This window comes from Cebus imitator, unplaced genomic scaffold (genome assembly GCF_001604975.1).
Source record: "Cebus imitator isolate Cc_AM_T3 unplaced genomic scaffold, Cebus_imitator-1.0 Scaffold57, whole genome shotgun sequence".
Classification (NCBI taxonomy): Eukaryota; Metazoa; Chordata; class Mammalia; order Primates; family Cebidae; genus Cebus; species Cebus imitator.
This window is the reverse complement of record NW_016107372.1, coordinates 3,609,966-3,623,355: the sequence shown is the minus strand read 5'-3', so window position 1 is coordinate 3,623,355 and position 13,390 is coordinate 3,609,966. Positions and strand designations below refer to the sequence as shown.

The following is a 13,390-nucleotide window of genomic DNA, read 5'->3' as shown; positions in this document are numbered from 1 at the left end:
TCTTATACTACCTTAGGTTAGGGATTCACATTACATTATCATCATTAGTACTATTATTTGACATCTGTTTCACTGACTAGCTACTGCTGATAGGTTTTCTCTTCAATCGTTCTGAGACTCTGTATTGAGTAATGTTAGTACATCATCATGAAGAGTTAAAGGCATATAGGGATTATTTTCTGAACTGTAATGTTGATTAAAGCCATGTGAATGTATAAAAGTCTTAGAGGAGTTGACATCAAATCAAGGTGAAGCTGAGGGCTGATATTTTCAACTCTAACTGGAGACAGTACTGCAGCACTGCACAGTACCTTCTGTGAATGCTACTTTAGAAACTCAGGATCTTCTTCATGACAGCTGAACGTCAACCATGTGATGGTAAATGCACACCTGAGTATGCCTGGCATCCTACCTCCTCCTCCTCCACCTTGAGTGGCTCTGGAAAGCAAATAGAGTGTAACAATAGCAGTGCTGGAATGCTCCTGTGTGAGGCTGACCTTTGTATTGCTGTTAATGCTCTATTTTCAGATACAAAAAAGATTGAGTTAAAAATGGATGAAGGTCTTTTCTGGGCCACAAGGCTGAGCTGCTATTGCTCTTTGCAAATCCAAAGTAATTAACAGGATTCTCCCTTTCTCAACTTCCTGTACCCCGCCCCGACCTTCACACTTTCCCAATATTAGAAAAAAGCAGGAAGTTTTCCTTGCGGGTTTTTTTTTATGATGACATGATGGGGCAAGTTGATCAATGGGAAAACCCCATGTGAGAATGTACCTTCTGTGTACATTCTCAATGTTTAGTATAAATAGAGGCATCCCAGGCTCCTATCAGAACATAAGAGCACTCCCAAAGCACTGGGTACTCAGCACTGAGCAGATCTGTTCTTTGAACTAAAAATCATGTGCTGTAGCAAGAGTTTGTTCCTGGCTGCTTTGATGTCAATGCTGCTACTCCACCTCTGCGACAAATCAGAAGGTAAGTGTCACTCTTTCTGCTAGCACAGGAGAAAGAACTATTTTCATTTTCCTTTCAACCTTGAGCTCAACTGGGGGTCCCTAAAGGATGGAAAACTGTTAGAAAGTATATAAGAGGTAATGGTGGAAGTTGTCAGTTCATTGTTGAGTGGAAGAGAGAAAGGTTACTGCTGCAGATCAGGCCTTCTGCTCTGCTGTCAATCTCAGCAGATTTGGGAACTAGTGGGCTCTTAGAGACGCCTAAACTTCAGGGCAAAGCCAAAGTGCTGTTTCTGGGAGCGATATACAGTGTTAAAATTACCAGTAGATGGGGCCATTTTGAAATGTAGAGAATACTCCCACGTCCCCAACTTTCTTACTTCCCAACAAAATAACTTTAGTAAAGTTCAAAGTTCATCCTTTAGAAGTAGATTATAATACCCGACAGCAATATCCCCACAAGGCCTTGGGAACATTGCTTGCCAACTTTGAGATAACACTAATCCCTTACCTTACAGCATGCTGTAATCCAACTCAGGGGAATGTCCAAGTATTGTTTATTGCTCAATAGTCACACATCACTTTTAGCAACAGGCACATTCCTGAAAATGCACGTTGAATTTTTTTTTTTTTTTTTTTTTTAAGACAGGGTCTTGCTTTGTCACCCAGGCTGAAGTACAGTGGCATAATTACTGCTCACTGCAGCCTCAACCTTCTGGAGTCAAGTGAGCCTCCCATCTCAGCCTCTTGAATAACTGGGACCACAAGTGTGTGCCACATGCCTGGCTAATTTTTAAAAAGTTTTTCGTAGAGACAGGGTTTCACTATGTTGCCCAGGCTGGTCCTGAACTCCTGGACTCAAGCAATCCTTCTTCCTCAGCCTCCCAAAGTGCTGGGATTACAAGCATGAGCCACCATGTCCAATCACATGTTGCGGTTTTACGAACAAAATTAAACATTCCTATTAACTAAGATGACAATTTCAAAGTCCTTTCACTCCTATAAATCATATTTTCCTTTGTAGCTCTATTTCTCAATACTTGTTAGCCAGATAATAGATTAAAATCTGCCAATTTATTCATTTGCTGCATTTGGAGGGTTATCTACATAAGGGTTCCTTCAAGCAATAGGGAAGGGGATGCTCATATTCTTGAGTGATTATAATGAACTGAAATGAAATATTGTCAATTTGTGTTTCTTACTAAAGATATCCCACTTGAGAAGTCATGCATTTCTAAATTGTTCTATTGAACCAAAACTTCCCAGCACAGAAACTGTTTTTTCAAAGAGCTGTAAACTACATTAAATTGGTTCTCAATGAACTTACAAAGGTTTCAAAGACATTGAAACTATTCCACAAAGTGGTTTATTCATCATATAAATTAGATTCACTAGATTTTTCACAACTTAAGGTAGTTTTATAATATCAATCACAGGAAAAGTTTATTCATGTGGACACAATACCTTTCACTTTTTCTTTTTTTTAGCAGCAAGCAACTTTGACTGCTGTCTTCGATACACAGATCACATCCTTCATCCTAAATTTATTGTGGGTTTCACACAGCAGCGGGCCAATGAAGCTTGTGACATCAATGCTATCATGTAAGTTATTAATTGATTTTAATTCCATTGTATCAGAAATACCTAGAAACTTCAGTTTTAAAAATGTTTCCCTTTTTAGAGTTTCATGCAGAAATTACTAATGTTTTGAACACGGGATATTTTAAAAAGAAATAAATGATGTGGTAAAGATAGCTTTGTCTTAGCACATATCTTCTTCAAAGTTCACTTTAAACAGGACTGGAATAAAGCAAAAACTTGTTTTCTTATTTTTTGGTCAAAAGGAACTAGTATAGGGCAAACATCACTTTCTAAGATAAACTTACAGGCTATTAAAATGATATATTAGGAAAATATGGAAGACACATATTTCAAAATGAGCATCTTCTACCAGAAAATGTTTGGGACCAGAAGTAAAAGCTCAGACTAATTATACTATCACATATAATTTTCTTTTCTTGTTTTTTTTTTTTTTTTAATGACTCGGTTCCAATGAATATAATTTTCTTGATTTATATAGAATATTATAATTTGGAAATATACAAGTTATTGATCAGACACATACATATTCTATGTAACCACCAATAGCAAAATTATATGACAATTCTGGGACTCTCTCTTCCTGCCATTGTACTATTATTTGTTACATTGCAGAGAAAGTCAGGGAGAATCACTTTCATTTTGCATTAATCTTCATCAGAACATTTTTTTTTTCATTTTATTTTACCTAGTCAGCTGAAATGTTTAGTGTGTAATTAACTAGAATATAAAATTTCCATCGTATGTTCTATTAAACAAACCATTTAAAAGCTTGTTAAACACAAATCAAATTTTCTGATTTTTCAGCTTTCACACAAAGAAAAAATTATCTGTGTGTGCAAATCCAAGGCAGATCTGGGTGAAACAAGCTGTGCGTATCATCAGGTATGTTACATTGACATTTAGTCTCTCTCCAAATGCTGAGGGAAGAGGAGTATGCAAAGGGGTGAGCCACAGGTTTTCGGGGATTCTTTCGTCTAACTATTGTGGGATTTTTAAAGGGGAAATTTGAGTTGGACCACAAAAACAAAGAATGCATTTTTCTTCTTATAGATCGTCATTATTATTACTATTTTAAGTTAGTGGTTTCTTACATGACGTACTAGATTTCTCTATGCATTTGATAGTTGCTAGCTGTTTGATTCTTGTTGCAGAGATGCCTTCTATTTATATAACTTAAAGGCAATTCAGCATGTGGTTGTTTGTTAAAACTGAAACATAAATGTTAGTTAAAAAGAGATCAATGGTTCTGATTTACATTGACAATAATAGACAGTAACATTTTATCAATGGATAGAAGGCACCTAACGCAGCGTGCCATAGACACTGAAGTTGGAGACACAAGATAAATGTTCATATCCTGTTTCTGTCATTAATGAGCTGAGTTAGGTTGGGCAAGGCCCATCCTCTCTAAACCTCAATTTCCTCATCTGAACTCTGAGCTGCTTGACATACTGAGTTGAGATTAAAGGCAGATGAAGCAACCTTTAGGTACCAAAGTCATTCCCATCATCCAGTCACCTTGTCATTACTCACACTTTCTTTTTCATTTTACAGCCAAAGAGTCAAGAAGATGTAAAAACTGTGGCCCTTCTGGAATGGAATTGGACATAGCCCAAGAACAGAAAGAACCTTGCTGGGTTTCACTTGCACATGATAGAGGGTTTAGTGCTTATCTAATTTGCGCCTCACTGGACTTGTCCAATTAATGAATTTGATTCATATTGCATCATAGTTTGCTTTGTTTAAGCATCACATTAAAGATAAACTGTATTGTATGTTATTTATAGCTGTAGGTTTTCTGTGTTTAGCTATTTAATGTTAATTTTCCATAAGCTATTTTGGTTTAGTGCAAAGTATAATATTATGTTGGCGGGCGAATAAGATTATATGGATTTTTGCAAGCAACAAGCTATATATTTTTTTCATAAAAACTAACATCCTTTTGTTTATATTGTTGTAATTACCTTATAAAATAAGGAAAATGTTAAGACAAATATTGACAATAAAGAAAAAAAGTTTTTTGTTGATTGAGTTATGTGTCATTTTTATGATGTGTATTGGAACCATTTCAAGGCACAGAAAATATAAGAATTTTTTTTAGAAATTATATTCTTCAGTTACTTCTAGTTGTTCTCTTTATCTCTGTCCCTCATGGCCCTGGACTTGATTTTACATGACTTATAATGGAACAGTTCTTTTTTTTTTTTTTTCTTTAATTCAGTCATCCAAACTAAAAGTTGAAAAATATCCTGTATCTGAGATTCATAACCCAATGTTTGTTGATTTAAAAAAACTTTTTAAAATAAAAAACTATGCCCATACACCTTGTGACTACAGGGACACAACCATTTAGAATATACCTTCAGGAATCACTTCTTCCATCATTCTGTCACCAGGTAGGATCTCAGCATATGAACATTTCTCTACTTAAAAGTCCTCCCGAATCATCTTTAAGCAGTTTGTTTCCGAAAGGAAAATGACTATTCAGAGGGTTCTTATACAGTGAGTGATTGCTTTGCTAACCAGAGGGGAGCCAATAGGATGAAAAGACTTGGAACCAGTAGTTAACTATCACTACATTCATGCACCAAGGTTCATAGAGTGCCTCAGATTCCAAAGGACATGCAGGATTGCTGGAGGCAGGTATGTTGATGATAAGATGCAACATCAAGACACATACATCCATGAAATAGGGTGGGGTGGGTCATTTGGCGTGGGGCCAAAAAAGAGTAAGGCCTTAATCATCCCGGAGGACGTCTGCATCCCCAGGAGCAGCAACATTGAATCATCAGGGAAAGTATGCTCGACATCCTGTTTGTTGCCTCACCACACACCACACGCCTCACATGTTTGTGGCAAGAGGCAGTAATGAGCAAAGCAGCTCTTACAACACCTGGTGGTAATCACTTTAATAAGGAAAGTCTCAGGGTGCTGTTGGGCATCATTCGTGAGGGCTTCCAGAAGCACTCTTCAGTCGAACCATATTAAATAGCCAATATTGGATGTTCTTGACCTGAGAAGAAGGCAGTTGCACAAGATTCAGCCCAGTACTTGAGGTATGAAGAACCAGTAGGAAATAGCCAGTTGGAAAAGGGACAGCAGGAGAGTGTTTGAAAATACCTGGGAGCATGTGTGGTTGCCACAATGTCTGAGGGTAGGTACAACAAGCATTCAGTAGGCAGGAGCCAGGGATGCTAAACCCACTGGAATGCACTGGATGGTTCTACACAATGAAGAATTGTCCCACCCCAAACGCCAATCATGCCACCATTGAGCAATACTGGATGAAGAGGCGTATATGCAAGAAGTGGGGGGCAGGGGTGGAGTAGCTGCAAATTAAGTAAAACTGTTACCTCGACTAAGTGTAGTGGTTTGGGCTTGACCATTGGGTACTGGGAAACCACTGTAAATGTCAAAGTGGATGTTGTCTCTGCAAGGCAGAAGAAAGGGAGGTGAGGTGGATGGAAAGCAGAGGTACGAGAGACAGCTGCAATGAGGAGGCTGAGAAATGGTAAAACCTCAGTCAGAGCCACAGAAAAAGAAAAGTGCAGAAGAGGTGGGATTGCGAAGCCTGGGACTCATCCCAGACACCCTCCTCTCCTCCCCATCAGTCACTGTTGGAACAGCAAAGCCAAAGCCAGCCATTGTCAGGGGGCAGCAGATTTGTCTCATTGCTGGAAAGCCTCAGCAGGTGAGCCTTGTAGAGTGAGGCAAGGAGCAAATTTTGTTAGCACTCTGAAGCTGTCTGAATCTTTTGAGGCCAGGATGACTAATAAGTATTAATCGAGTTTCTGCAGACTGAAATCTCCAGGCTAGAATGCCAATTTATTAATCAACAATGAAAGCATCCAAGTGTCAAGTGTATGGATGTAAGCACATGGCTAGATTAGAGGAGCAAGCTACCTGAGCAGTCAAATTGGAATCACAAAGCTGGTTTGTTAAGCCTAGGATCACAACTCTTCTTTTTTTCATTTTGGAAAATAGCTTTTCTAACTACTTTTAAATTGAAGTATAATTTACATTCAGTAGGATAACACAATTTTTTTTTTTTTTTTTGACATGGAATCTTGCTCTGTCACCCAGGCTGGAGGCAGTGGCGTGATCTTGGCTCACTGCAACCTCCGCCTCCCAGGTTCAAGCAATTATTCTGCTTCAGCTTCCCAAGTAGATGGGATTACAGGCACCCACTACCACGCCTGGCTAATTTTTGTATTTTTAGTAGAGACAGAGTTTCTCCATGTGGGCCAGGCTAGTGTCGAACTCCTGACCTCGTGATCTGCCTGCCTTGGCCTCCCAAAGTGTTGGGATTATAGGCAAGAGCCACCACACCCGGCCTAGATACACAAATCCTAACTGTGCAGCTAAATACATTTTACATATGCACCTACTTGTGAAACAACCCTGCCTCCTTCAAGACAGTAAATATTTTCTACACCGCAGAGGAAGGCTGTCTCATGTTACCTTTCATTTGTACAACCCAAGGGGTAACAGCTGTTCTGGCCTGTTTCACAATAGATTGATTTGCCTTTTCTTGATTTTATATATATGGAACTATCCAATATATACGCTTTGGTTTTTGGCTTCTTTTACTAGAATCTTCTGTCTTTTAACTTATTTTTAATGACATATATAGTTCATGAATTCAGTCTCATTCTTCGGTTCAAGCAATAGTGATATACTGAAGATCTCCTTTAAACTTTCATCAAGCACCTTGACTCTCAGAAGTAACACCACAGGATGCCTTTGCTCTCCCCTGGGCTAAGTAGACCTTTCTGTTTGTACAGTCTTCTTGAGAACCACTGCTAATTTATGTAAGAGTCTAGTCCTGTCTCCTAAATACACGCTAACCATCTGAATCTTTCTGAGGTTTTTGGTCATATGTTTTCCAAAACTCTCTTGTGTAAGACTGCTGATGTCTGGCCATAGCTATAGGCCCTATGTGTGACTTTGACTTGCTGCATTCTCAGAGTTGTCTCCAAGCCCTTCAGTGCCTCCCTGGTGCTTTCCATTAGTGCCGTCTTAAGAGATAGGTAAGATAAGGATGGAATAATGTCTTGCCCCTGGCAATCTGTAGGTCATTGGTAATTGCAGAAGTATTCAATGAGGTAGCATAGGAGAATTCCAATGATAGTGGGTTGAAGAATGAATGGTGACAAGTAGTTTGGCAATGAAGGTAAGGGAAAATAAAAGCTAGGAGGGGAGCCTTTCATCTTTAGATGGAAACATATTGAAAGAGTCAGGGAAAGGAGAGAGAGAGAGAATGAGAGATTGAAGATATTATAAAGAGTTGAAGATTCTGAAAGAGTAATTAATGGTAACTGAACTTCCCTCAAGAGGCAGGAGAAGTGGTTTCCAGAACACAGTTCAACTGAGTTATTTCCTCCTTTGGAAAAAATTCACTCAGGAAAAGAGTGGAAGTAGATGGGGAGAATTTTACAATATGGGACGGAGAAAGTTGACATACTTTGAATCTGGTGGTCTTGCTTTTCTTGGTGAAAGACTGGTGACCTTTTGAGAGTGATGAGTCAGCTTTGACATGAGAGAAGCTTTGAGATAGTGCAGGACACAGGGGTACGCTCAACGTTGTTCCACAGTGTTGGGGCTCACTGAGGTTGTCGATAACTAAGCTGCTGTGATTCCCATTGGCATGCACCAGGCGGCCTGCTGCAGTTTGGGTGTTGAGAGTGGAAGTGGTGACTAGCTGGACTAGTTTAGGTTCAGACTTTGCATCTACACGCAGTGCAAGGAGAATAGGGCAAGAGAGTCAATGATAGAGGTACAGAGAGGGGTCAAAGTGATGAACCATGCAGTCTAGACCAGAGACCGGAGATGAAGTCCAAAGGTAACTGAGACAATGGGGAGGCCCTCAATAAAAGGCCTCAATATGCTCAAAGAGCAAGAGAATGGGAGGACAGGAGGGGCTGGAGCAGCTCCAGGAGCCAAAGTCCAAGGGTGTGACTGTGTGTGTACAGTTCAAGTGGCGGAAGAGCAGGGTGATGACTGGAAGGTATAAATTAAATTATACCTGGTATAAATTAGTGATTTTCGTTGATTTTTCCCTCTACTTTTTCCTTTTTCAAAAAAATTAGAGATGGGGTCTCACTATGTTCCCCAGGCTGGTCTTGAACTCCCGGGCTCAAGCATCCTCGTGCCTTGGCCTTCCAAAGAGCTGAGATTACAGGTGTGAGCCACCATGCCTAGCCTCCCTCCACTTTTTATTATGGAAAATACAAAAGTGGAGAGAATCATATAAAAAGCCCCATGTATTCATTATCTGGATTCAACTGACTAAAGGCCAGTCTTGTTACATCTGTACCACCCAATTCACTTCTTCCCATCTATTCCCCCTGGATTACTTTAAAGCAATTTTTAGACATTAAATTATTTTGTTTATAAGTATTCCTATATATATATATATATATATGTACAATATAAGAACTTTTAAAAATACAATTTCACTCACATGGATTTAAAAATCAACGCTAATTCTTTAACATCACCCAATGTCCAGTCAGTGTTCAAATGTCCCTGCTTGTTTTTAAAAAGAAATTGTTTTAAAAAATGTTATTTGCATTCGTCTTTTCTTTAAATGAAGATTTAAATATGTAAATGAAGGTGTAAATGAAGATCCAAAAGAGGTCCACACACTTCATTTGCTTGGTTTGTTTCTTTTTACTTGTAATCTGAGAGCCTCACCACTAGCCCTATCTCCTTTCCTGTTCCTTTACAATTTAAGTTTTGGAGAAACCAAGACGTTTGTTTTGTGGTTTCCCACCCTGTGGGTTTTGTTAATTGCATTCCTGTGGTGTTATTTAGCATGTTCTTTGACCCCTACTTAGAAATAGAGGCAAGGTCAGATTGGAGTTTACTGTGAAAGGGGACAAGGCTACTGAATAATTGGCATTGTGCCACATGGATGCCAAGTTGTCCACACTGATGTTATCAACAGGAATGAAAGGGAACACTGTGAGCGGAAGAACTGATCAAGACCATTAACTGACAGCCAGATGGAGGGGAAGTGGATGATCTAATGACATCCATGTGCTTCAAAGAAGATGATGGGAAAGTTGTGTAGGAATGAGGAAGTGCCATCATGGAAGCACAAGAAAGCTGTTCTCTACCCACTCCTGGCCCTGTGGTGGGAGAGGAGTGGGAGAAGAGCCCCTTCATCTTGACAAGACCCCAGGGGGAAGTAGTGTTCTCTCCATAAACTCAGATTTCAACTGAAGCCAGGAGATGGAGGAGTGGAAGATGGAAGGACAGGGAAGTTGCTTTACAACAGAAAACAGTTTCCATTCAAGGTCATGGGGGACATTGTGAAGTTGAGTGGAGGCACAAAAGAGAATTAGGATGGAAGCATGAGTGGTTTGAGAAAGAAAACATGAATGCAAAGATTTGGGTAGTAATCATGTCATTAATAGTATCTAGATTTTATTTGAGCATTTGTATGTTAATATCACTTGCTAAGATTGCCAGTGTACTTCATTGGCATATGAGCTCTGAACTCTATTTTTATTCCTGTTCTTGGATAAAGAAATCAAGGCTCAGGAGAATTAAGAAACTTACTTAAGGTCACACAGTCTTTAGAGATACAATAGAATAGTTGGTTGCAGGGCTCCCACCTGGCCTCTGGCATAAGGTGTTTCTGTGTCAATAGAGACAGCAGCACTTTCAGTGCCTGATGCTCAGCCTTGTGGCTGTTTATTTGCAATCTTCTTGGACATCTGTCTGCTCTGCTTTTCTAGAACATACCATCAAAGTATTAGAGCATTTTAGACTTTTTTTTTTTTGTATTAAAAAGGCTTCCAGTTAAAAAGTTTGTTCCTCCAAGAAGTAAGCTTCAATTGTGAGGTGTACACCTTCTTCCCTAGCAGTGCCAGATGTTTATCACGCTGTTGTACTTTTCTTTCTTGTTACATCTCTTCACAGTTTATTGAATAACAATAACTTTTGCCACTCATTCACTCATTCATTCATTCAACCAAGAGATGTTTATTGAACACCTACCATGTGCCAGGTACTGAGGTGGCCACTGGAGATAAGCAGGACAACCTTGCTGCTCTCATGTACCTTATGTTCTAGAAATGGGGACACACAACACATATCACCAAATGCACGTATGAAATGTGAGGACAACCAAGTTGGGAAAAGGGACAGAAGGTGGGCATGGAGAACTTCGTATCTTTGCAGAGCCTGACACAATTTCCTGCCTTTCTCTAGGAAACAAATCCTCCATCTTCCCCTTGCTTAGAAAAGATCCTGGATAGGATAAGGAAGACAGATCTGATTACATCTCTCCAAGAGTGTAGTCTTTTCTTTTTGGGGGGAGGGATGGAGTCTTGCTCTGTCGCCCAGGCTGGAATGCAGTTTCTAATCACTTCGTTATTTTTTATTCTCTTTTACTGGTTTGACCTTTTGCCTAACCTTTAAACACTAAGCATCTTTAGACTTCAGGTCTAAAGATTCTTCTCCTCTCCGCTTACATTCTTTCCCTACATAAATTCATCCGTACCATGGCTTTCTTTTTTTTTTTTTAATTGAGACAGAGTCTCCCTCTGTCACCCAAGTTGGAGTACAGTTGCATGATCTTGGCTCACTGCAACATCTGCCTCCCAGGATCAAAGGATTCTTCTCCCTCAGCCTTCCCAGTAGCTGGGATTACAGGCGTGCGCCACCACATCCGGCTAATTTTTGTGTTTTTAGTAAAAATGGAATTTCAGCATGTTGGCCAGGCTGGTCTCGAACTCCAGAACTCAAGTGATCCACCCGCCTTGACCTCCCAAAGTGCTGGAATTATAGGCATGAGCCACTGCGCCTGGCCCAAGAGTGTAGTCTTAGTTTTTGGAGGTGACATAGGTCCATGGAAGACTTTTACACTAGGCCTTGCTTTACTCCGACTAAAAGGTTAGCTCATAAGTTAGAATACCTAAGTAAAAAATTTTCTTCACTGGGCTTATCAAGTGTCAAGACTCCGGCTGGGGCCAACTCAAGTTAGGAAATCTTGAATGTGTGTTCAAACTGTGATTTGGGGATTGCATTAGCACACAGCAGCATTGACATTCCTCGAGTCTGCTGATTCTGCAGATTTGCATTCTTTCTGTGGCTCTGATTCAATTTAAGCAAATAAGGAATGTCTTAGAATAAGTCTGATACAACGATGTGGTCACAGAAAATGCTGCCCATTCTCCAGAATGGTACAATACAGTTTGCATTTCTTTGGTTGTTGTCACCAAGGCATTTCTAGCAGGAAATGGTCACAAGTTTGAAAAACTAGCATGAATTTTATTTTTTTTCATTTTTCTTGTTTCTGGTACCCTCTCCTTCACCTGAAAAACAATTATCTGAAGAGATTATTGTTAAAATTCAATAATCTAAAATTTTAATTTAATAATCTAAAATCTCAAATTTAGGGAATTTAAGTTTAAAATCTTAATTCGAAGAAATTCATCTAAATTCCAGATGATGAGGAAAGCACTGAATGTAGATTCTTTCAGACTCAGGCCATAATGAGCTTAGTGCTTCAGAGGCCCAAATCCAGGGAAGAAAAGATCTGCTCATTACTGAGGGTTGAAATTTAGAAGCAGATCCATGTATGAAATGACCTAAAGACTGAGGGGCCAAGAAGAGCAAATGAAGGCTCATGCTGTGGCCCTTGGGAATTTTTGCAAGTAGTCACACATTTTTTTTTTTTTTTTTTTTNTTTTGAGATGGAGCCTCCCTCTGCTGCCCAGGCTGGAGTGCAGTGGCATGATCTCAGCTCTAACCTCTGCCTCCCGGTTCAAGCGATTCTCCTGCCTCAGCCTTCCGAGTAGCTGTGATTGCAGGCATGTGCCACCATGTCTGATTTATTTTTGTATATTTGTAGAGACAGGGGTTTCACCATGTTGGCCAGGCTGGTCTGGAACTCCTGACTTCAAGTGATTCGCCTGCCTCGGCCTCCCGAAGTCCTGGGATTATGGCCATGAGCCACCGCGCCTGGTCAATTTATTTCCAACATTGTTCATCAAAACCAGGTCTTTACACATTCCTCTCTTTTCTTATGTGAATTATTCTGCTACAGAAATTTTCCCACATCAATCTTAGCCTCGTTTTGGGGGTGGAACTGTTTATCAAGTGGCATAGTCCTGGAAAAACTTCTGAATTAATGAACACCCCATCTCACCTGAATTACTGGGCAGCAATTGCTTCACATCTCAAGGCAGAGGGTGACGCACATTTTTCTCCCTGAAAAACACACTGGGCATCCCCGTGTTCCCCTGCACTGCCCTCTGTAGCAGCAGAGGTTCTTTGTCCTGTTTTGCAGCAGTCCTGTTCCTTCCCTGGGCATTCTGTCAAACGCAATGAGAAAGGACATGTGTTGTCTGTCTTGCTCAACACAGCCACATCTGAGGAAATTGCAGTTCTTGCCTCCACCCTCTTTCATCACCTCTTTCCTTGGCTCCCTGGGTTTAGCATGTTGGGTGCAGTCTCAGGTGGCCCGGATGCTGTCTGTTTCACTTGTTGAAATGATTCCATTTCCTCAGTTTCTACCCTCAGGGCTTCCGGGGCAGGGCATGCCCTCTGCCACTACCATACTGCTCAGCTCAGAGATGGCCATGTCTGGGCCTGATTGACACACCCCTCCTCTGCCCTACTATACAAATCAGCCCCACTTTCTCTGTTTGGTGAAACCTGCCTGCCAAGGAGCGAGTCTGGTGAAAAATATCAGTATTTTCCATTCTGCCACAAAAAGGGGAATTTCTTCAAATTAAGAATTTAAACGTAAATTGACCTAAGTTTAAGATCTTAGATTATTAAATTAAGATTTTAAATTATTGAATTTTAACAAAGATCTC

At 40.1% G+C, this 13,390-nt stretch overlaps 1 protein-coding gene across 2 annotated transcripts; it reads left to right on the top strand.

Moving 5' to 3' along the window:
* The first annotated feature begins 819 nt into the window (after positions 1 to 819).
* CCL20 (C-C motif chemokine ligand 20) lies at positions 820 to 4,580 on the top strand. Of its 2 annotated transcripts, none has more exons than XM_017529089.2 (4): positions 820 to 975; positions 2,441 to 2,555; positions 3,360 to 3,437; positions 4,110 to 4,580. In XM_017529089.2, exons 1-4 carry the CDS (start codon positions 900 to 902, stop codon positions 4,129 to 4,131), a joined length of 291 nt encoding a protein of 96 aa, XP_017384578.1. In that variant the 5' UTR covers positions 820 to 899; the 3' UTR covers positions 4,132 to 4,580. The 2 variants fall into 2 exon arrangements, with proteins under 2 accessions (XP_017384578.1, XP_017384579.1); XM_017529090.2 differs by having other exon boundaries at positions 835 to 975; positions 2,444 to 2,555.
* Positions 4,581 to 13,390: the final 8,810 nt, after the last annotated feature.

Excerpts from the sequence above, each read along its gene's own strand:
- CCL20 (XM_017529089.2), top strand. The coding sequence starts at position 900 with ATGTGCTGTAGCAAGAGTTTGTTCCTGGCTGCTTTGATGTCAATGCTG. Across the intron at positions 976-2,440 it reads CCTCTGCGACAAATCAGAAG|CAGCAAGCAACTTTGACTGC; the intron begins GTAAGTGTCACT and ends TCTTTTTTTTAG. Across the intron at positions 3,438-4,109 it reads CAAGCTGTGCGTATCATCAG|CCAAAGAGTCAAGAAGATGT; the intron begins GTATGTTACATT and ends TTCATTTTACAG.